Source organism: Lethenteron reissneri, chromosome 43 (assembly GCF_015708825.2).
Source record: "Lethenteron reissneri isolate LAM-NWPU_2019-01 chromosome 43, ASM1570882v1, whole genome shotgun sequence".
Classification (NCBI taxonomy): domain Eukaryota; kingdom Metazoa; phylum Chordata; class Hyperoartia; order Petromyzontiformes; family Petromyzontidae; genus Lethenteron; species Lethenteron reissneri.
The window spans coordinates 11,771,690-11,795,669 of NC_083821.1; the positions used below are offsets into that span (position 1 = coordinate 11,771,690).

General features: G+C 48.2%; 1 protein-coding gene across 3 annotated transcripts in view; it reads right to left on the minus strand.

The window, feature by feature from the left end:
* Positions 1-23,980, minus strand: part of LOC133353284 (collagen alpha-1(XIV) chain-like) — a 283,983-nt gene that overhangs the window by 13,919 nt on the left and 246,084 nt on the right. For all 3 annotated transcript variants that reach the window (XM_061569396.1, XM_061569397.1, XM_061569398.1), the window contains 8 exons: positions 19,270-19,323; positions 18,414-18,467; positions 15,288-15,359; positions 13,512-13,547; positions 12,177-12,243; positions 9,315-9,503; positions 8,848-8,925; positions 5,440-5,598 (listed from right to left, as the gene is read on the minus strand). In XM_061569396.1, the coding sequence (XP_061425380.1) occupies positions 5,440-5,598; positions 8,848-8,925; positions 9,315-9,503; positions 12,177-12,243; positions 13,512-13,547; positions 15,288-15,359; positions 18,414-18,467; positions 19,270-19,323 (709 nt within the window). The remainder of the gene's footprint in view (positions 1-5,439; positions 5,599-8,847; positions 8,926-9,314; positions 9,504-12,176; positions 12,244-13,511; positions 13,548-15,287; positions 15,360-18,413; positions 18,468-19,269; positions 19,324-23,980) is intronic.

Here is a 23,980-nt window from a genome sequence, read left to right on the forward strand (position 1 = left end):
GAAATTGTGGGGACACGGGAACGAAGCCACCAATGCGTGCGGTGGTGTGCGCTGGAATCTGACTGAACCACGGTGGTCTGGGCTGCAAGGATAATGGGTTGGGGTAGATGTTTTCAATGCTCCGGGTTTACTTTGTTTAGCCAGGCGAGAACTGAAGAGACAAGGGCAGTGTGTGTGCACGATATCACGTACAGTTTGCGTACTTTTGTTGATACTTGCGAAGTGAATACTCGATGTGTTTTGCTTGCATTGAGAGATTTTATAATCGTGTCATCAAAATAAATAATTGTTTTAGTGGCAATCTAGCCAACAACTGTGGAGTTTTAATAAAGTCTTAATTTGTGTATTTCATTTAGTCATTCTCAAGACATTCTTTGTTATTAAAAGTGGGTGGTGAGAGGTGAGGAATTCTTCCCCACCCAATACCATCACGTGAGTCAACCAGTGAACACAGTAAATTGTATTATGAACATATTCAGCTAATTACCAATTTTCGGCCAGTCCCAAGTGCAGTGAGGTCAGCTGTTGCTGGCCCCTGCTCTGCATTCTGACAGCTCGGCTCAGAGGGGAATGGAGACGTCCTTCTTTGTGTCCGGGTTCTCAAACCGTGGAACTCTCTGCCCCATCATAGATTCAAGGCTTTTGAGGCCTTTTTTCTTTCTTCAATTTAGCCTTCTATTTTGTTCTGGCATGTAATGGTTATTTTACCGTTTTATTCATTATATGTATTACTTTATAAGTACATGTACAACATTCTGTCTTTGTAAAACTTGGGATCAGCCGATTCCGGTCTACTCCATCATTCCAAAGACAAGACTGCTGTGTTGTTGACGTTCCATGGGAGAAGAAGCCTGCAGCAGCCAGGCCCCGCCACTGTGGAACCCCTTGACGTGGTCCATTCGGGATTCTGAGTCTGTGTCACTTTTTAAATTGCGTCTTAAAACTCCCGCATTTTTACTTGCCGGCTTTCCCTGTAACTTAAGATTTTAAAACCAATTCTGTTGTCTGATTGGATTACTCTGCTATTATTACTCCCGCATTTTTCACAGTTCTTTGTATTATTGGAATTTCGAGAGTCATCGTTGATGTGTTGTTATTGTCAGCAGCTTTCTATTTCGCTCAGATTTTATCGATATTTGTGAGTGTATTTTAATTTTGCAGCACTTTGAGATGCTTCAATATGACAGGCGCTTTATAAAAAAGAGGTTATTATTATTTTATCTTAACTTGTATGAAGCGTGTCTTGAACCTTGTGCTATGAAAGATGCTCAATAAATAAAGATTATTTTTATGAATGCAGTCTATCAAGTCGGCGAATGTTTTTTGTCTTGTCTTCGTGCGGACTTGTGAATCTCGTCCCGTCACACTCGGAGCCACTGGCACGCTTGAGGACTTTCGTCCGCTCAGTCATCGTTGACTCAATTCAACAACGCGGAGATATTTCCGTCGCTAATTTCGTGAGTGAGGTTAATTGAAGAAAAAGAGTGCGACGTCAAATAGCTGTCATCGAGACTGTGACACGCCAGATCATGCGCCATGACTATAACTCCACCACGTGATAATTCCAAGTTGACTGTGCAAATGCATAGAGTAGTTATTGTTTTTTTTTATTATTATAGAAATTAAATCCACGTGTGTAATATGGAATAATGTATTGTGTCCACAGTGTACAAGATGATTAGCCATGCTGCTTGCTGGTCTCATTGCCAATGATGCACGTGCAGTCCCTTCAGTTCAGTCAAGCCCTGGTTTCCATCCTGCGCATTGTGTCGCCTCTACCAGACCCTGTCCATTGCGAGTCGCATTTCCCTACCAGCATATAGCTTAAACAATAACTACGTGTGAATTACATTTACACGTAATTAACATCTTTTGACATTGATTCAACGCTTAAAATCAATTGAGTACATATTTACAATTTAATATTAACGTAACGCATATAATCTTACTACCATCTATATGATCGTCATTATTGTTCTCCGGACCTTTGTTGATGTGCTCGCTCTTCTGTATCACAGCTATGACTCTTCGTTCTTTGAATGAGTTTCCACTCGATGATCGATGTGAGACCGTGTGGACGTACGTGCGAGCCTGACTGCACTCTGAGAAGCCGTTATCCACCACGACGGAAACAATAAAACGATGATGTAAAAACCAGTTTCATCTCACAGAGCACATGGTCGTAAACGGCTGTGACATATCGAGTCTCTCGGGCAATAAAAAAAAAGGTCAAGTTCAAACCTCCTACCACACATCTAGAAATAGCGATGTCACGCGGAGCACCGCAACTCTCCGAGTGGAAAGACTTTTGAGAGAGCTGCGTTTTTGACGGGTTTTGCGTTTGATAAAAAAAAACACATGTTAAAAGCGAATTTTTAAAAGGTTCCTTCTGAAAGAAAATGAGTAATAATGTACGCCTAAACTCCACAGTGAGAAAGAAGGGAACACTGCAATGTGCAGTTACCAAGAAAGTTAATCTTTACAGAATCTTGTTTCCTGCAGCAGTTTTTTGGTTCATATAGAATCAACAAGCTTGTCAATACCACTGCCCTAAAAGGAAGAAAAAAACATACGTAACATTGGTGACATTTCAGGCTCGAAACATTACCGATTTGATGTTCCATTTCCTTTTTGGATGTTTATTTCAAGCGCGTTGAGTTTTTGTGTTTTGCGTTTGTGCACCCATTTCCACGGTGCCAAGTCATCAGACAAGTTTGGATCAATTTCCTCCTTAGAACCGCAGGGGGAGCTCACGAGCCGCTGCGTCTCACCGAAAGTGTGGCTAAGGGGGGCGGGGGGAAGCAGTCAGAGGAGTTTGGTGACGGATCGTACAAAGCAATCACCGCCCTCTACTGTGAAGACTTGGAAGGAGCCTCCTGAAAAAAAAGAGTCACGAGACTCAGTGAGGCTTTCCTGGCCTCACTTATTCTCTCCGGTTCCTTTAATTCATTTCTCCTGTCCGATTGTGGCCTCCAAACTTCTGTGAATGCATCTCGCCGTGGCTGCTGCCATCTATTTGGTTGTCTTCCTCTGCTTCTCTCCCATTCTCTGGCTCTCCACTCCGTGGTTCATTTTGTCTCTCGTCGGCTGGTCTCATGTCGCATTCCTGCCTCATTTCCGCTCGATTTATTTTGCTTTGACACAACAGCAGGGTCGGTGAGTGCCGTTATTTTTTTTGTTATTCTTATTATTTCTTCAGTCACTAACTACTTTATAAGAATTCGATTGCGCCGAGTCAGAGAGTCCAACGGTGAGAGAAACGGGGCGTTTGAGGAACAGACGTCGATAGATGGGGAGGGGTGAGGAGGGCTTGCAGAGGCCCCTACGGAGCTGCTGGAGGGAAGCCAAGATAACGTTGGCCAAAGTCGCATGCGGATCCCGGGCAGACAGCCATGTGGGGCGTCTGCCAGGACCCCCCCCCCCCACCACCTCTCCGCTCGCTTTGAGTCTCCGTTCAGTTTCTCAGAGTTTTAACAGAAATCTTTGCTCGTGCAATGCTACCGGCAATTAGTACTGCGAGTACACCTACATTTTCCATCCGGAGCATTATATATATAATTATATATATCGCTCTTCATTGATGCATTAATTTGGATCGAGCCAATGCTTCAGGATGAGCGAGAGGAAGACCAATGCGGCCAAAAGCATCACGTGGAGCGGGGGCTGCTTTTAAAAGACGTGCATCAACTCTCGCCGCTGAAGCATTTTTGGTGGTTGACATATCTGCTAAAGATCTGTAATGTAAACGGTCATTTTTAAACATTTCCTGCCATTAGTATTGGAATTTGATCCCGGTAATTTCCGCACTCTATTGTTATTAGGATGGGGTCGCTGCCCGATTGCTAATTAAACGCATTTGCTGCCTGGGCAAAGTGAGTGAAAGGAGTGCCGACTCCGGAGGGGGGCAGTGGGGGGTGGCTCAGGTGGTAGGGGGCGGCGAGGGATGAGGTCACCTGTCAGCGCTATTTATTGGTGCACTGCGCTTAGGGCCACTGCACGCGTCAGCGCGAAGAGAGGGCCTCTGGGCCATCGTGCATCAGCTGTGTGAAAGATATCGTTCAAATAGAGAAAACTTTCCAAGCCGCAACTATTAAGCCGTTGACATTTCCTACCTTTTACTGGGAGCCACTTATAGGTTTAAGTGTAAACACAGTCTTAAATGTGTCTCTACCAGATGCATCACTTGCAAAGCCCTTTATTCCGTAAGCTCTATTTTGCTTCCCACCCCAAGTATGCGCGTTGCATCACGTCATGAGATGAAGAATCCATTCCGAACTCTCGCAGAGCAGTGCAACCATTTGCGTTCGACAACAGCCCACAGAAGCAGCTATCACGGAGCTACCTCTGATATGCCTTGAGCTGACCCCTGGGACATGCAGCAGAAGCAGCATTTTCCCACCAAATCAGTCACCTAGAGTATCATTTGGCGCATAATAGCAAATCTGACATTTTTTTTATGTTTAGAGAAGCAATTTATCCACGTTTAACACAAAACCAATAGTAACAAATATGTTTTTTTTTATGCGGTCATTTGTGAGCAGACTGAGACCATCAACTTGCTGTACTTGAGAACCCAGTTTAATCACAGGCTTGATTTGAACCCAGAATCTCAGCGATTTCAGCTCAGTGTTCTGACCTCTGAGCCACCAAACCACCTCATGTATCAATTATAAACATTCCTTATGGATATTCATTCACTAAGATGTAAGTAATTGTTATATATTAAAATCATTGAGTTTCAAGATTATTTTTCTTTCCAGGAGAGCCCTGCACTGGGAAGTTTGGACAATTCTGTTTACGATTGTTTGGCTTCAATGTGAGAGGAAGCCGGATACCTGGAGCAAACCCACATACAGCACTGCCGACTCGCTCGGGACTAAGGTATAGGCAGATATGTTACAAGATTGTATATGTGAACGTCTATACAAAATGACACGTTACACCCACAGACCCTCTCCACACACCCTCTCCGCACACTCACTCACCCTACACACCCACCCCACACACCCACCCCACACACCCACGCCACACACTCACCCCCACACACTCACCCCACACACCCTCTCCGCACACTCACTCACCCCACACACCCACCCCACACACCCACCCCACACACCCACGCCACACACTCACCCCCACACACTCACCCCACACACCCTCTCCGCACACTCACTCACCCCACACACCCTCTCCGCACACTCACTCACTCCACACACCCACCCCACACACCCACCCCACACACCCTCTCCGCACACTCACCCCACACATCAACCCCACCCACCCACCCCACCACCCTCTCCGTGCTCAAGGCAGTAGGTGGGATGCAGCACACACGGTCTGCCCAGTGCAAGTGTGTGGGCTGTGCCGCGTGGGTGCCGTGTGCGTGGGTGCGTGGGTGCGCGGGTGCGTGGGTGCGTGGGTGCGTGCGTATTCACCCACCGTCAATGTTGTAGACCAGGTTGCACTGGGACGAGTCGCAGTATCCCTGCGGTCCTGGGGCACCGGCAGGGCCCGGGCTGCCGGGGGACCCGGGGGGGCCCGTTGCCCCGTGAAGGCCTCGGGAGCCGGGGCTGCCCGTGCGCGAGTCCCCGGGGGGGCCTGGGCGACACGCGGGAGGGCATTTCACACGACCATCGACAAGGACCGCACGGCTTGGAGGGAACGAGTTCAGCTACTAACAAGGCCGGAAACCTCTGTAACTGAGGACGGGCAAATAAACACCACCTGGGAACAGGTCCACGGCGGTTTGTTTTATGGTAAAACTGGGTCCTGCCATAGCAATGTGGAGTTTTCTCCACTGGCTCGGGCTCGCCAAAAGAAACTGAGCGGCGCCGGTTTGATCTGTGAGATGTTACATCTGCAGGGGGCTATGAGGTTGGCAGCAGAGGCCAGTGCTGCAAAATTGACAGTTGTGCCGCCTCCAGGTCTCTGTTCTCCACGTTCATCAACCCACACTGACCATCATGGTGAAGTATGGTTAAATAACCCCCAATACCTGCACGGCATGGCGAGGCCTTCATCCAGCATTGCATCGTCAAATGGGGCTGCGCAAGTGCATAGAGCTGACCAACAGCCACTTGCGAATTTGTTTAAAATGTTTAAACAAATTCGTTGAGGGGCAATTTGCGCACGCCGGCGTCATTTGTGCAAGTGGGTGCCACGATGCGTTTGCAAATTGCTCCCAGAATAATTCGTGCCACGTGCGCAGCGTAGCACGGGGTTTCTACCGTGACACCATTGAAAAGAATGGCTCGAGCTGTAACGCCACTGAAGAGCATTCCCGTGCAAGCCGCCCAGGGCTGGACGCTTGCAGAAGAACGTGATGATGATGGTGGCGATAATTGTGATGATGTGCGGCCATCATCGTCATCGCCAGCGTATGATCACACAGAATGACGGTGGTGAAGGAATATCGAACGTAGACTTGACGTTCGCTTCAGTGAATCAACCACGGTCGTTAATTTGCGTTTACTTGTAAGGGGAGGGCAACGTTGCCTTTGTGGGACCACATCCTTGGCTTGTGGTCCCTATCTTGCTTTTTTTGTTGAGGTCCATTTTCCACAACCCCCCCCTCTCTCTCTCGGGTCCACCCACACACCTGCCGTGTCCCTTTGACGCTCTTCCCCAAACCTCACCCCCACGTACTCAAGCACTCCCACCTGAATGGACTCTCCCTCCCCACCGTACGCTCACACCGTACCCCCTTGCCCTCACTCCTCCCATCGTCCTCTGCAGCCAATTCTATTTGCTTTTGTTAATCTTTGAGTCGATGTCGATATTAACAGGAAGTGACAACTGGCCAGTGTTAAGCGAACGTTTCTTCGTGTTATACCCCCACGTGGTCAGTCATGAAATTAGATCGGCTCTGTACACTAACCGCTGCTCTGTATCGTGTTGCGATGCTGCCGTGAACTCACGTGAACACATGACAGAGCCATTTGTTCAGTGTGAACATTTCCTTAAAACAGACCCTGCTTAGAGTCACTTCAAATATTTCTCATCGGCACAAGGATCCGCCAATTCAAGTTCGGTTCACTGACCTAATCAATTGCATGAATCCATATTTGCAGGAACATAGATTGTGTATTGAGATGGTGAGACAGGGCACCCTGACTGCCCTTGGCTGCATGGGCAGCACGTTATCATCTCCCGGTGACCAATCTCGTTTTCGATCCTTGTCCTTGCACCCCTCCACTGGAACAAACTTCCCCTGAACATGAAGCAGCCCTCCTCCTTTCCCTTCCTCTTCTCTCGCCCCTCCACTCCTTCCCGTCCCTCCCCTGCCCTCTCGTGACCCCCACGTGCCCTCTGATGTGGTCACACATTCCTCCGTCCTTGCACTGCCCCTGCCATCTAAATAACTCTATTATTGTTACCACGTATTAAACTATGTTGTAGAGCGCCTTAACTCAAGGCTCCACACCACGGGAAGCTAAGATGGGGGTCTCCGTGCGTATCCGCTGGGTGCATGGTATCAGCGGTTCAGAGAACCCCACGCTACAACCGATGCATATCTACACATGCAAACTCTTGTGGGCTGACACCAGGGGGAAATGGGAGCCACTCTCTTCAGAGTGAGCGGCGCAGCTTGCAAGGAGGTTTTTTGTGCAAAGAGAATGCTGACGAGTACCATTCCTCCTCGTGCCTGTCAATCGCGTGCACAGGATTGCAAATGGCACTGGCAGGTGTTAAAATCCACGTGACAAAGCGAGCTGAGCGCGAGCTGTCTTTTCGCTTTTCACTTGCAAGCCTTGCCATGATACGTCGCTCCACGCTCCGAGGGCAATGCACAGCGGTGTTGTTCGTAAGTGAACCGAGCAGATCTCCCTCACCAGGGGAACGCGAGAGAAGAAGTCGGCTCCTGCACTGACGGTCGCCACTTTACCGAATTTGGAGTTCACAATAAACTGAAGGTGTCATGGCCACGAACTTGGTTCCCTCGAGTCACTGCCAAAGTCTACGTCAAGGGGAACCCCGAAGGCTTCATGTCAGACGGCCCACGCCCACATGAGGCCCGGCACTTGGAAAGGACCCAAAAACTCGATTTTATTGTCCACGCAAAGCATTTTAGCCACACTAATCGGGTACCAGAGGGGGGTATTATCGACCTGGCAGCATTGCTGCATTTCTAATGTTAACGCCAAGCTCAGTCACTCCTCTTTATATTCGGTCAGCAAACACATTACTTTTGGCGTGAGGATTGGATATTCTGGGTGTGTGCGTGTTGACGTGTGGTGGCACACCAAAGGGTTCAGAAAGTCCTTTTTGGCTCTGGGGAAGGAAAGGCTTCCCCACCCATTTCAAAAGCACCGAGTTCTACTCTGCGTCCCTCGTATTAACATAAACCAGAACCGCAAAATTACAGTGCTAAAATACACGGGAAAGACGCAATGATGTGGGTCATGTTGTAAGGGCTGAATTGGGGGCCTTCTGTCTAATTTCCCTCTTCGTAGGTCGGTGCCTGGGCCCCTCCAGCCCGTGGGTCCCGGTGGTGCAGTCCCACCGCCTGCACACTCAAGAGAACTATGCCACTGGATCGACTAAGTGTAGCATTTAGAAACTTGACTTAAAGCTTTCGTGACTGCAGGAATTAATATTCTTTAGGTCTTTCGGTAAAGTCACGTAGATAGGTTAAAAGAAAATAAGCAACACAAGCGGTCGTCATCAGCTCCGTAGCGCTCTGACATCCTGTTTGTGGACAGCGGTCACCATCCAAGCACAATCCAAGCTCAAACCTGCTTATCTTGCGTGAGCTGTGTCAAGGCCGGGTGTGTTGTGGGTGAATTAGCCAAAGCCTGTGCGAGCGAGCGAGTGAGCGATCGAGTGAGTGAGGATGTGTCTTCTTGCCTGGAAGCCCGGGAGGGCCGGGAGGGCCCTGCTGGCTGATCCCAGGGGATCCCCTCTCTCCCTTGTCTCCAGGCAAACCTGCAAGCACGAGGCCACGGTGAGCGGAGGCAGCCGTGCGGCGACACAAAACCCACGCGCACCTAAACTGGTCCCCGAATACGAATTGTGTTGGTGATGCTGCTGCATTTGGCAGTGGTGCACAAGCACAATTTGAAGAAAAAAAAACTCAGAACATTTGTCAAAAACACTTTGGGGTCTTCAAAAAATTCTATATACGAAAGGCGACATTTCGGGTAATGGCCCTTCTTCAGAGCACATCAATAGGCAGACCCGTAAACACAGACAGACGAGCATCAGGCACATTACATAGAACAACAACCGCCACTCGCCACTAACTGATGGCGACTTCACCGCAGCAATCGTGCCAGACTAGGTGCGTGTACTGCGCTTGAGTGTGAAGTCCTCACCCCTCTCTCCGGAGGAGCCTCCCATGCCGGGCTCCCCCGGGAAGCCTGGGCGGCCCTGGCTGCCGGGTTCTCCTGGGGGCCCTTGGGAGCCTGAATTGCCGGGGGGTCCCGGGGGCCCCCTCACCTCACGAGCCGGATAGTTGTTGTTGGGGGCTTGCTGGATCAGGTTTGTGTAGCGGTGCATTTGGGCTGCGGAGCATGAACACAACACATACACACACACGTAACACGATCAAAGACGAAGACAAATATCTCCCCTATAGCCTTGACAGACTGTTGGGGCAAGTGCTGTTCGTGAGCACTTATGAAGGACGGCACGGTACACGAGGGGGTGGGTGGCCAGCACCACGCCCGACCGCCTTTGTCTCCCCAATGGCGATGTTTACACACCGCACCGGGTACTAATTTGAGGTTGAGTCGACCTACAATTGTGACTGGTGTTGGCCGTGAATGGGAATGGAACTCGGGTCGCCGGATTCGTTGCGCAGCGCGTTAACCGTTGCATTACCGCTCCCCAACAACCACACACACAATGACAATTAGGACAGAGTTCTGCCTGTTTAAGCTTGTAAACTGTCGAAAAAAAGTGCTGTTAGCGAATGCCTATTTGGGCCAGCTCAGTACGAGAGGGTGAGGTGTGGCCAGCACCACATCTGGCTGTCTTTGCTTTCACCAGTTCTGATATTAACATGCTGCACCATGTCACTAATTTTATCATGAGTCTGCACTAAGGAGAGTCGAGCGTACATTGAGATACCAATTGCCAGCGGTGGTCTGAATAGCTGGAAAGTCAGGAATTGATCTTGGGTCACTGGTAGCAAAGCAGAGGTGTGACACTCATCTCCATTGGCAGCCCCGACTCATTGAGACGCCATGGTGGTGAGATGTCAACTACCTCGCCTGGTATACAGGAGGTCGTGGGTTTTATCCCGACCCCTGACACTTGCATATTTGGAGTTTGCGTGTTCTCCCCGTGGTTTCGTGTATTTTTCTCCAGATCCTCCTGTTTTCCCCTCCAAATTTAGAATCAACGTGTGTTTTAGAGTATTTTGATGCTATACATTTCCATGTGGTAAGTCACATCGTTGAGTTATCATTTGTGGCCGGGTCGCTTCTGAAAAAGAGCTATATAGCTCAGTGGGCCTCACCTGGTAAAATAAAAACAGTTAATAGTTCGTAAAAATTGTTGAAAATTCCACATTCCCATGGCTGGAACCAGACTATCACATAGGACAGTCTTTGTTGGCTGGACTTGCTGAATATAAACTAGTGGCAGTTGTGTTGCAAGAGGGGTTCCCTGAGTTCAGCACAAGGGCTCCTACTACTTACTGGTATCCAGGATGGAACAATCAGGTAATCGCGTAATTATGAGCAATTCCCCAAATTGGCCTAACCATCAGCGCACAGTCCCCTGTTCTTATGCACAATATCATGGGATCTCCGACCTTTATATCTGTGCGTACGTTACGCAAATGTCCACAAACTCGATTCCACACAAACCGCACGGCTTCAGGTGTGCACTCGAGCGTGCGCACAGCAGAGCGTGCTCACATGGAAGTGTGCGAGTTACACTATCACCATCTAAGAACTGGAACAATTTAAAATTAAAACCGCAAGCGGGTGGCCACGGGGTGGCTCAGAGGTCAGAGCGCTGAGCCGACACCGCCGAAAGCCTGGGTTCCATCCAGGCAACTGCTCGTGACAGAACTCAGGTCTCAGGTGCAGTGAGTTGACGGTGTCAACCCAGTCACCAAGGACTGTACAAAAAGCATCACAAGTTTGGTGCTGACCTACTGTGCTGGGAATCAAAAGAACGTTGGTTTTCACCATCGTGGGTTATTACACCACTCTGGATGCTTTGTATCGTGACCTGACGTCAATCGCACAATCCGGGGAACACACCGTGAAAAGGACAAATCCCCGACGCTCTGCCTGATTGGCCATAATGAAGGAGGAGCTCGCTAACAGAGGCTGCACAACGTGCCCCCTGCAGCTCTTTAGATAAACTAAAACTAAACTTTTTTTTTATCATGTAAGGCCACTAAGCCTATTCAGCTCTTTTTCAGAAGCGACCTGGCCACGAATGACAGCTCATCCAAGTGGCTTGTCTAGTGGGAATGTATAGCAGACACATTCTCTAAAAGCATGTTGAGCACGCGCTTGCATCTGCCTACTTCTGGTTTTGTGCCCACAGAGCGCCTCCTCTGGATTAAACGCAAAGACTCACAGCGACTTCTGTGCAGTAACTGGTGGCACGGCCGAACCCATCAAACCATCACGTGTGACACTGCACATCAACACGTCGCACACAAAAGCCAATGTAATTCGTTTTTCAAGCGGGAGGACCTAAGGTTAAAATCTAAAATTGCATGAGACTCTTTACCAGAAAAATGTCACCAAACCTCAAGTCTCTTTTTCAGGAGGGGAGCTGTTTTGAGACGCTTGGCCAATTCCCGGTTAAGTGTCACGCACTGAACGGATGGCCGAGGAGTGCGGAGCTGGGCTGGATTTTATGTCACGGCCATCACTGAGGGCACGCCGAGGTGCGTCACTATCGCACAGCACTCCTCCACACCGAGCCATGGCAGAGCGACGCTCTCGGGCACAGTTGCTCTGTCGTCCTGTACATCGGCAACTTGTGGAACAGGCTTAACGTGAGAACACATGGAGATGTCCACCATGGGTCACCGCAACTGATGAGACGTGACAATGTGGGGAAAATTAGTGCCAGAGATGATGGATCTAAATTTGGTTGGGGAGTAGAGAGGTGGAAGCGTTGGTTCGTTGCTGACATCGCTGTCCCGTTAGATCGGATGTGTGCACGTGGTGCAGTCGAGTAGAGGAATTGCTGGAGGCACTTACAGCTGATCAGCTGTTCGCACACCTGTCTGGCCACGGACCGAATCATGTTCTGGGACATCGGATCCCCCTGTTTCCACAGCACACAAACAGCATGGCACAGCACGTGGTACGAGAACTTCAGCATTAAACCAAACACAGTGGCAACTAAACAAATAAAAACCCGGTGGACAGAGCACAGCACATGCAACATGATTATACAAAAAAACATGCCCCGTGTTTTGAAGAGCTATGATTGTCGGTTATGAGTGGCTGATACACATCTTAATGCTGTTATAGAAGGACCAGAGAGCTGACATTTGGTACAGAAGTAGAAGAGTATTTGATTGTATTGTTGATTGTTGCTTTGGGCTCACTCAAAATTGGGGGTGGGCGGCAAAATAACAGTCAACTTTCTCAAGCCTAGGCCTACATAGGTTTGTTTTGAGAGGTTTAGATCAGTGCTCTCTTCAACTCGGGCATTATTCAAATTCGAAAACGAATCCAATTGGCATTGCCATCAAATATGGGGGAAGCTACAAACGTCAATCATTTTGTTTATGAATGCCGGGTTTATATCTGGAGGTGTTGAAGGGTACTGAACCCAAATATAAAATCTGATTTCTGATAACTCAATGCAGTCTGTCCTCCTCGAACATGGGTTTTCACAACGCGAATTGGCAGTGGTGCACAAGCACAATATAACACGATGAATGTATCAGGAAACACATTTTATAAAGCGGATGCAAATTTGATATACCGCAAATTGAGTGAACAGAACTACGTCACACGAGTAGGAATAAGCGATCGTACGGCTGCCTCGGCGTAGCATCACACAAGGCGGGATGCTGCTGGATGCTTCTAGATGCTACCCACGTGCCTGAGTCTTTGTTCGGCCTCCATACGTATCTCACGTGTTATCGCAGACTGTGCTTTACCCTAACGCGATTTTTCCATCACGTGGTGTTCTTCAGGGGAACCAACTGTTACTTAAAAAAAAGTGTGCCATTAACACCGACAGAAAGCAGACGAATCCGCTGACCGGTTACGAGTTCGTAATTAAAATGGACGTAGGAGAGGTGTGAGGAATTGCAATGGCAGCAGCAGCCTTCACGAGGTGTGGACCCAACGAGACACCGACCCTCGGGCGAGGGAGGCTTGGGAAATGAATCGAGCTGAGCAATTATTTCGATAAGATCTAAACCTTCACAAACTGCTGTTCGACAGACTGCATTTTTAAATTCGTCGTTGCGGTTTATTTTTTTTTTATAAATGTGTAACCATCACAACTGGTTTCCTTCACAAAGGGATCAGAGGACAAAGCCCTTTGGTCTCGTGTGGCAAATGATATGAACTCACCTTGTCTCCTTTCTCACCTCTCGAGCCCAGCAAACCCTGCATCAGCACGGCAGATCATTCGCAGTCATTGCAGTACACGGTACACGTGTGTTGTCCATGTGTACATGCGTACAGGGCATGTGTACATGTGTATGTGTATACAGGGAGTCGGGAGCGGTGGTGTAGCGATTAGCACGCTGAGCCACCTGAGTTTGATTCCCGCTCACGGCCAACGCCAGTGATGATTATCTGAACCAGTCCTGTACCTCCCCTAGGTCGACTCAGCCTCAAATGAGTGCCTGGTGTGATGTCTAAACATCGCCACGGGGGAGACTTTGGCGCGCCAGGCGTGGTGCTGGCCACCCTGTCTCTCGTGTGCTGTAGGTCCTCGCTAACGGCACTTGACCGAACAGTCTGTTTGTGCGAGCCAACTTAAGCTGCAGGAAATTTATTACTCAACACTGATTTATGTTTGCGCAATGTTTTAAATTGTCCTTGTGATGACGAAGTTGTTTTTGCTCTCACTTCTCTTTGGTCGGTTGCTCTACTTTAGTTTAGTTTGTTTTGCTTTTGCCATTGTGGTGACCCAGGTTGATCTTGCAAATGAGAGACTCCTATCCTGGTCCCTCGAGCTCTCACAGCTGGTTACACAAAATTAACTTTAGATTTGACTTTACTTACGTGTACTAGGGATCAGTTTCAGATCAGACATGAGATTTTTTTAAAAGTACAATTTCATATTATAGGCCATGTTTTCGGTAATGCGCTAAATGTAATAATTTAAAAGATTTTAATAATTTAGATTTTAAACAAATAATAACATAAAGTTGCATCAGTAGAACAACATTTTGAATGGAAGTATTTTAACACATTCATGATTTCAACAAAAGTGACGTCGCAGGTCGTCAAAAATGTCACTACGGCATTACTCCACTGGATGGGACGCAAGCAAGGGCATGGAAGTTACGTCACACGTTTGGATCGATCTGAAGCAATTTATTCTTCCAGATCTTCTGAAATTTTGCAACGAGAACTGATCTTTTAGATTTTTCAGACTGATCCGAATATTGGGAGCCCCTCCCTCGTGTGTAACTGTGCCCACGTGCAGAGCTAGGCACAGTAAACTGTGATCCGCTGGCACTGGACAATGCTTAGCGGAGGTGGTGGATAAAAACTGGCCATGAAAGGACTAAAATGTTACTTTATTGCAAAGTGATGAACCGGACTCTCGTCTTCACGTATTCATTTCTGTAAATGTACACGTGCGGCGTGTCACTGTGTAAGTGAATGCCTGTATGTGTACACAGATGCACGCGTGCGCGTATTCATGTGCGTGTGAGTGGGTTTGCCTGCATCGTGATGCGCGCGTCTGCCTCCAGCAACAAAAGGAGGCGGAAAAACAACGCAGACAAGAGGCAGTCAGGCAGCTCACACAGAGAAATGGTGGACAGAGGGGGGGGGCCTTGCTTGACATTCCGAGTTAATGTCTGCTGACTGTCTGACAGGCACCATTACAAACTTTTTTTGTTAACTTCTCGCAAATTTTGTCCGCTATGAGTGTCACGTCATGAGATCAGAGCTGTCTGGCTCAAATTAAGACCTGAAATTAAAACCGTGGAAATATTTAAATACTCGGGACACCAATGAATGTAGGCCTCATCTCCCCTCGACAGTCCTGATTATAGGACAACTTCAGTTTCCCATCGGCCAATCAAATGTTCAGCGAGAAATGAGACCCAGGCGATGATAACCGGAGGAGCACGCGTGGCGACCACGTCGGTACCGCCGCTCTCTTACCTGCAGCCCCCGGTTGCCACGCGTGCCTGGGGCCCCCACGTCACCCTGTGGCCCCGGTGACCCGGGCTGCCCCTGTTCTCACACAACGGAGTGACGGGTCAGGAAGCACACCGGGCGCACAGCTCCACGCGCAGCATGAACACCCGCACAGCGTTCGTCTCGCAAGCGCCCACCTCAAACAAAAACGCTGTAACGCTGATTACGGTTGCCCTCAACACGGTGTGATATCGAATTTTCCGAAGCGATGATTATCATCATATTTGTTTCTTGTAACTTTGTAGATGCACTTTGCATTTTATTCATCAATATTGTTTTTTGTTCTTCGCTGTATTTCCCGTTTGAACAAAGATGACTTAAACATTCTGCAGCTGCAGTTCACTCGGCATAATCACACAAAACGTCTAAGCATTGCAGATTTACAATCGATAACACTCACAATGGTGTCAGTGACACGATATATAATTAAACAATTCAATGGCATATGAACAGGCCGGAAATTACTCCAGTAAACCTTTTGCAGAGCACTAATGGGTAAAGGTGCAACCCTGATATTGCTCTCTCGTGCCACTGCTTGCAGAAGAGGCCTCCAATAGAGGGAGCACTCGAGAGCCCCTCCAGAGGATTTTTTTTGGCCTACTCTTCCACACTGGCTAGACATCTTAGAAGAAGTAGGGAGTACCCACACTTTACCCCACCACACGCAGCCTGCCGATGGACTGTGGTGAAGCCATTGACACTACTGGGTGGACAGAGGCGGTGGGGAGGGGAGGGGAGATTCAATAAACTTGCCCCATTGTTTCAACCGCCGCACCAGGAGATCCAACCGGCGACCATTGCACTGCGGCAGCATTCCCTGATGTTAACGGGTCTCAAGGATTTTCTCAGATACATAACACTATGTAACACAATTTTTGTTCCTGGGTAGTAAGTGTTATTTATTAATTGCTTATGCCTAAAAAGGATAGAAAATGGCTATTATTCCTCACAAACTTTGCTTTTGTGACCAGGACATTGATATTTTGAAATTTACCTATTTTCAATGAGAAAATGGGCAAATTTGTGTCTTTTCGTTCACATAAAGTCAGAAAAAACAACAACATATGAATCAAAACTAACATGTATTTATACTAAAGTAATACCAAAATTACTACTAAATATTTAGAAGTCAGTAGTTTTTCGAGATTTATGATTATACTGTAATTCACTTTCATGAAGCAGCCCCCAAATGTAGTCTCCCATCATGTTCGTTATACTGTCCTTGGTAGCGGCGTTCAAAGTCCAGTATATCCTGGTGGAAGCGCTCACCTTGCTCCTCCGAGTACACTCCCATGTTCTCCTTGAATTTATCAAGATGAGCATCAAGGATATGGACTTTGAGGGACATCCTACAGCCCATTGTGCCGTAGTTCTTCACCTGTCTCAACCAGCTCCACATAGTTTTTGACCTTGTGATTGCCCAGGAAGCCACAAACCACTGCGACAAAGCTGTTCCGAGCCGCTTCCTCCTTACTAGTGAGCTTCTTGGGGAATTCATTGCACTCCAGGATCTTCTTTATCTGTGGTCCGACGAAGACACAGGCTTTGACCTTTGCTCAGACAGCTTAGGGAAGAAGTCTTGAAGGTACTTGAAGGCTGCCGACTCCTTATCTACAGCTCTGACAAATTGTTTCATAAGGCCCATCTTGCTAAATTCAAGGAGAACATGGGAGTGTACTCGGAGGAGCAAGGCGAGCGCTTCCACCAGGATATACTGGACTTTGAACGCCGCTACCGAGGACAGTATAACGAGAACATGATGGGAGACTACATTTGGAGGCTGATTCGTGAAAGTGAATTACAGTATAATCGTAAATCTCGAAAAACTGACTTCTAAATCTTTTGTAGTAATTTTTATATTACTTTAGTATAAATCCATGTTAATTTTGATTCATATGTTTTTTCTGTCTTTATGTGAACACTAAGATATAATTTTGACCGTTTTCTTATTGAAAATAGGTAAATATCAAAATATCACTGTCCTAGTCACAAAAGCAAAGTTTGTGGGGAATAATAGCCATTTTCTATACTTTTTAGGCATACGCAATTCAGAAATAACACTTACTACCCAGGAACAAAAATTGTGTTACATAGCGTTATCAAAGTTTGGCAGTACACTAATCCCTCGCCACTTCGCGGTTCAAGTTTCGCGGCCTCAATGCATCGCGAATTTTTCGAATTGATTTAAAGGTCTCATTATACCTGTGCAGTAACACCATCATCATCATCCATCATCACATTCATCGAACTGCACAGGTCTGTCATCGTCGTCATTGTCATTGTCATCGTCGTCGTCGTCATTACTGGAGTCAAGTCTCAAGATACTACTGTCATTGGTGAGTGTAGAACACCATAATACGTATCGCATGAGAGAGAGAGAGAGTGAATGTATAATATTAAGGTTTTATAATTAAATAGATTTAAGTAAAATATATATATATAAAGTATAAATATACATATTTTAAACATTCTGGTACCCACACACACATATACGGAAATTCCTAGGGGGCCAATCCTACTTCGCGGATTTTCACCTATCGCGAGGGGTTCCGGTCCCCATTAACCGCGATAAACGAGGGATCACTGTACTCCACAATGTATCCTTGCTGTAGCTCTATGCCTCTCCCTCCGAGGCTGCAGCACGCCTCTTTCACACGTCCGCCACCACGCACATAATATCCAGGAGATGGTGATGGACCACAATGGTGCCCGTTTATTCTCGACCCCAACAAGACCGGTAACGTGATCACACGAGGCCACGACTCGGTCCGCAGATGCGGCTTGCCTCCTTCCCCGCTCCGTCTCCCGTGCCCCACGCGGCTCTGAGGCCGTGAGCCACGCGTCTGCTTACATTGCGTACGGGCCTCAATTACCGCCAATCGGAAAAGCCAATCGCGACCCAGCACTTTGCACGCCCCCGTGGCGCCAACTCCACACAGTATTCTCTGCAGCCATGCGATTACCCGCGCACTCGTCGCTAGGTGGCGCGTTTATACGCACGATTTTATCACAAACATAACCACACCTGTTACACTTTAATGCAGCTGCACACACTGCACAGGCCGCGGGTCATGGAGGAAGGCGGCTTACCATGGGCCCTGGAGGTCCTCTGGGTCCTTGCTCCCCGGTTTTTCCAGGCAGACCCTGCAGCGCACATGCACACACGCGCACGCGCGTAAGGACACAATCGCACAAAGTCCAGTGGCTGGCGAGCTTGCAACTTGTGGTGTGTGGTTTTCCTGTAGTAATTCTATTGGTCCAGTCAATCTAAGTTATTAATGTTGGTGTGAGGGGTGTGAAATAAACCCACTTCACACAAAGTAAAGCCTCTTGTATTCGTTTAGTGTCATGATTATGATGTTTGCATGGCATCAGACTGACACAGCCGTGGTTTGGTGTTGCTTTTGTCTCGTCCAGGTTTGATGCCAGACGTGCATTCGTTCCCTCACCACAGTGACGTCACAGAGGTCACATCGCATTTCGCTGTCATCCGACAGTGATCCACCAATTCTGCTGGTGTCATTGCGCAAGGGGTAACCTTTTCCTTACCCAGGGCCGAAGAAGACCTTCGTTTTCCTTGAGCGGGTTCTATATTAGGTTCTATATTAGTTGACACTCAACGCTCATAACGTCAGGGACCGTTTGCATTGACTGTGTGCTCAGGACTACTCGAAAGACAACAGATGACTGGATGTGCAAAAATTATAAACACAGCATTGAAAGGTAAAACATATTCCCCTCCAGTACCCGATTAGTGCTGTCAAGATGCCTGCAGTTACAGATAATTATCGCTTGTGGTAGTCTTACGTTGTCTCCGGCCCACGTGCCTTATGTTCCGTCCCTGGTGTCACGTGTTAGGTGCGCATTGAGGCATTAATGGTGTTACGTACCGACCGGACATGCGAACGTGTCAGTGTGCGTGCGTGCGCGCGTGCGTTCACCTCACCCTCTGTCCTGCAGGCCCATCCCTGCCCGTCGGACCTTGTAGCCCTTGGGGTCCCTAGGAAATAGGGGACGGAGGGAGGGCATGAAGGGAGGCTGTTATCTTACGCCACGGCCGCCCGCGCTGCGCTCGGTACGGCGAGCGAGACAAATGGTGCAGGCGTACTCACGCTGGGCGGCGGCGCGTCACATCTGCGATGCTAATTGACAGGAAAAATAAGCCCTGCCCAGGAATGGATACCACGGCAAAAAGAAAAGTCTTCCACGCGAGATACACATCGCAAAATAATAATTTCGGTTGGAAACATACAGAACAGGGGGTCAGGCTGCGGAGTGAGGCTGTGCATGTGTCACGCGCCTGCGTCTTCAAGTGTCCAGAACACGTGAAACCGTGCGCAGATTTCCAGCACAGTGCAGAGAGAGATCGCAAACCTACTTGCTGAGCTGTCTCCTGTAGAAACCTCATTGCCCAGCGGGTGGGTGCCCTCACGCCCACGACTGGGCCGATTCAAGCGTTGGTGGAAACTTCCCCCCCTCGACACATTTTTGGCAGAATCACAACCCCCCCCCTCCTCCCCCCGAAACCAGCGGCAATTTGGCCAACTTTTCTGGCAACGTGTGAATGGGGCTCCACGGGCTGCCATCATTGCTTTACTTCCGTCACGCGTTTGTGCCTCGCAAATAAGTTCAGAAAAACCCATAAACAGATCGCCAACGCGGTGTGGTCGATGTGCAAACACATGTGCAAACACATCGACCACATGCAGAGTGATTTAAGCTGCAACTGATGTTCATCTACACTTCTAAACTTTATGATGGCTATTACATCGCTCGTTTCATTTGTCCATCATTGTTTTTTGAAGATAACACGATCATCTATACCCCTGCTTGTCCCGATGAGGACTCGGCAGTTGGGAGAGTCACGCGGTGAAGTCAACCTGGAAGTTAAAAGCACCTAGCCCATCATCTCTATCATGACAATACAATTAGTGCCACGTCTATGGAAAGTCCACAGTGTCCAATGGGGAGAGACTGGCCCTCGTCACAGGCTCAGGGCCATGAATGTAAATGAGAAACACCCGACTTTCCTTACTCTGCGACAACTTCATAACTTTTCACAAATATTTCTCGTGTTTATGTAATGCTGCTGTGACGATTATCCAGGTCACAGGATCGATTTTCTTCGCGCGTCACTTGAAACAACGCTGAAAGTTTCCTAAATCGCCCCCCACCAGCAGCATAAACGGGTTTACCACAGGCAGTGATTCGGCAGGTCGTGTGGTGGGGTAAAGTGTGGGTACTGCCACCTCTATCCACAACACCTGGCTAGAATGGAAGAGTGGGATAAACACCCCGACAGGGGCTTTCTCGAGCTTCCCTCTCGCGGAGACGCTTCCGCCAAGCAGTGGCGTGGGTAAGATATCGCAGGGCAGCACTTTTACGTTACGTATAACAGTTACAGTGAAACGAAGGATGACTCTTAACCTTTTGCAAGCCCACTATATATGTTTTGTATACACGAGTGCATTTGCAAGAGAGGACTCGTGCTCACTCGACAAGAGTGGGGGTTGTGACATAACCAGAACGTGGCAGCTTCTATAAAGACCGACAAGAGGGAGAGAGAAAGAGAGCCAGCCATCACACAGCACAATCTTAACTGCAAAACAAACTTTCAATAAAATGTACCGTTTCAAAGAATGAAAAAAATCCTCAGCCTTGAGGATTTTTTTTCTTCGTACCGAAAAAATGTAAACATTTCAAAAGAATGAAAAAAAATTACAATTTCCATTTGAGCTTCGAGGCGAACACTAGGGGACTGTCGGCTTTGAACCAAGCCAGCGCATTTGGCGAAATAACAATTAAACCCCTTGGGTTTACGAGGCCCACTCCAGCACGGCGGCGACCACCACCGCACCCCTGCCCAGCGGCGCAAAATCCCCAGCAGGCCCGGTGGGCCGTGCGCTCGGCACAACGGCGAGACTAGAAAAATAATCGCAGAGGGAGCACCTGAAGCAGCGCAAGCGTCGCGGGTGTTACAGAAGCAACGCGCTCTGGCACGGACCCCACCCCCACCCACCCCCCCACCACCTCGATCTGCGACCCACTGAGACGAGGACGGAGTAGAGAGTTGACCCGCTGAGTCTTGTGCAACGCGCACCCTCTGAAATGTGTTTCCCGGGATTACTCATTTTTGATGAAGGATTGCACTTTAGTCAGGCATAATGTTGTAAATATTCACAAATTACTTGAGCACATACATCTGAGAAAAGCATTTAGTACCACGTAAAAAAAAGGAAAACAGGTCATAAAAGTGATCTGAGCCAGACGAAAAGAATGCTTCATTAAGCCAACATGTCAGGCAAGAGATGGATGTTTGAAGAACCAAGGTGTCTTCATGTGCATAAATACATTTATAAACACGCAACTATTATAAACTAAACTTTATTTTACCAAGTATGCCCCATTGATCTTTATAGCTCTTTTTCAGAAACGACCTGGCTACAAATGATAGCTCAACGAAGTGGCTTATCACGTGGACATTTATAGCAGCCAAATACTCTAAAACGCTCGTTTATTCTAAATGTGGAGGGAAAAACCGGAGGCCCGGAGAAAAATCCACGCGACCACAGGGAGAACACGCAAACTCCAAATATAGAGGCATGGGGGTGGGGGTCGAACACTTCGCTACTGTGGCGAGATGTGAACTTCCTAGGTTATCACGAGTACGCTCTATTAAACAATCATGCCTTGCATTGTCTCGTGAACTGGTTAAATGTCTGTGAATAGTCTCCAGCGTCGCGCAGCAGCAGTCAGTTCAAGGCTGATGGACCGCCGGCCGCGAGATCCAAATCTCGCCGTCGTCTTTTCACGTGGGTTTTCTTCCACGTGAAATCACTCATCAATTGGCCAATAACACCTTTGTACATATGTAGAGGACCGCAGAGCTTGTGGGGAGATATGGTGCCGGCTTACCACGTGGCTGCCTCCCCACTCCTCTTTGGTGACTCCTCAAACCTCCGAGTCATTATCTCTCTAATTGACCGTGAGCGGATACCGTGCGGTTTCGTGATAGAAGTTTAAATGATTATTTTCATTATTATTTGAACTGTTGTGAGAACTTGCCAGTGTAGCGTGCCGCCGTACACCACCGGTGCATTTTCACCACTGCACGATGTGATGGCTGGACACTGCAAGGCGCCCGAGTTCCTGCACTTAAATTCAGGGCAGCCAATTAAACTCTTGCTTTCAGCGAGTTTGACGATTTCAGCTGGGTGACTTCATATTACCCTGCAGGCTCTGTGAAATATTTAAAAAAATAAACAACGTCTGAAATTCTCACTCATCCTCGTAGCCATAGGCTCTTCTAGTCTATGCGACGGAGAGCCTTGAAGGATGATAACAGAAAGCCAGTGATCCTCCACATGATTCTCTTAATGAGACTCTTAGTTTTGTTGTCTTAGGAAATGTCTTTGCCCTTTATCAATCAACTGCTGGATGAAAGCCTCCCCGTGGATTTTTTGTGCGTTTATTATCAAGGCAGCTATTAATTCATAACAGGCTGGGCAGTTCGGGTTTTGTGTATTTAGGTGCAGGATTGTGCTGTGTTGCTTGCATGTAAAGGGCAACACTCATTCCAATCCGTAAATGACGAGACAATCCATCCCAACAGAAAAACGAGTGCTGACCAGAAAACAAGTAGATTTAACAACACACACACAGGCGTGCAGCATCGCATGCACAGTAACTCTCAACCTTACCCGTACCACCAGTACCTGAATGTGTGGCCGTGCTGTCTTTTAGAATTACCGACTCAAAGAGTTAAGGCAGCTGTGACAAAAAGACACAACTATAGGTCGGTTTTGTCATTATTAGAACTCATCAGTACAGGGGAGCCATCAATGTTTGCTTCTCAATGCAATGCATATTATGCACATCAAGGCTTAACAATCGATACTAATGGGGCATCACCACGATGCTATGCGCGAGTGTGCATATAACAAACCACCTCTCATCACAAGGTGCATTATTGTCCATATTCCTGTTTCCAGTGTAAATAATAAACTGACAGGTAATGCTCCCCCCCCCCCCCTCGTGTGTTGGCAGGCCTGGCCCAAGCTTGTGCAGATGAAAGAACAAAATAACTGGGAATAATATCCCCTGAGTGTGCAGAGCCGGCAGGTGTGCTGGCAACTTCTCTTTAAAAACTCGGTTAGACCCCGGCCTCTGGAAATTTTAAAATGCAAAATGAGACGCGTTGGTTTTAAAACTGGGTTACAAAGAGTTACGGTTGTGTTATTTTTTGGACCAACAGAAGCGACGGCAAAAAATATCTGAAAACGCAAACGGCGTGAGCTTGTAAACCGGGAGCCAAGGCATGGGGCTGTGCCACTCTCTGTGGCTGCGCCAGGCGGTATGGCCTGGCCCACGCCGGTGTTTGTTTTGAACCAACTCCCGCGTCACCACGTCCCCGCGTCTCCATCCCTCGCGGTCCCCACAATCGCCCCCCGCACATTCCACTCTCCTACGCGCGCTTGCGTCCATCGCTACGCACGACTCTCCGCGAGCGACTAATTCACGATCGCACGTACGTAGTGAATGGCAGGATGCGGTGGTGGCATGCTCGTAACATAGTGGTTTGGGAGTGGGGTTGGTGGGTCACACAGAGATGAGAGGCATCCTGTGCATGACAAATCAAACTGCAAAGCAATGAGTTG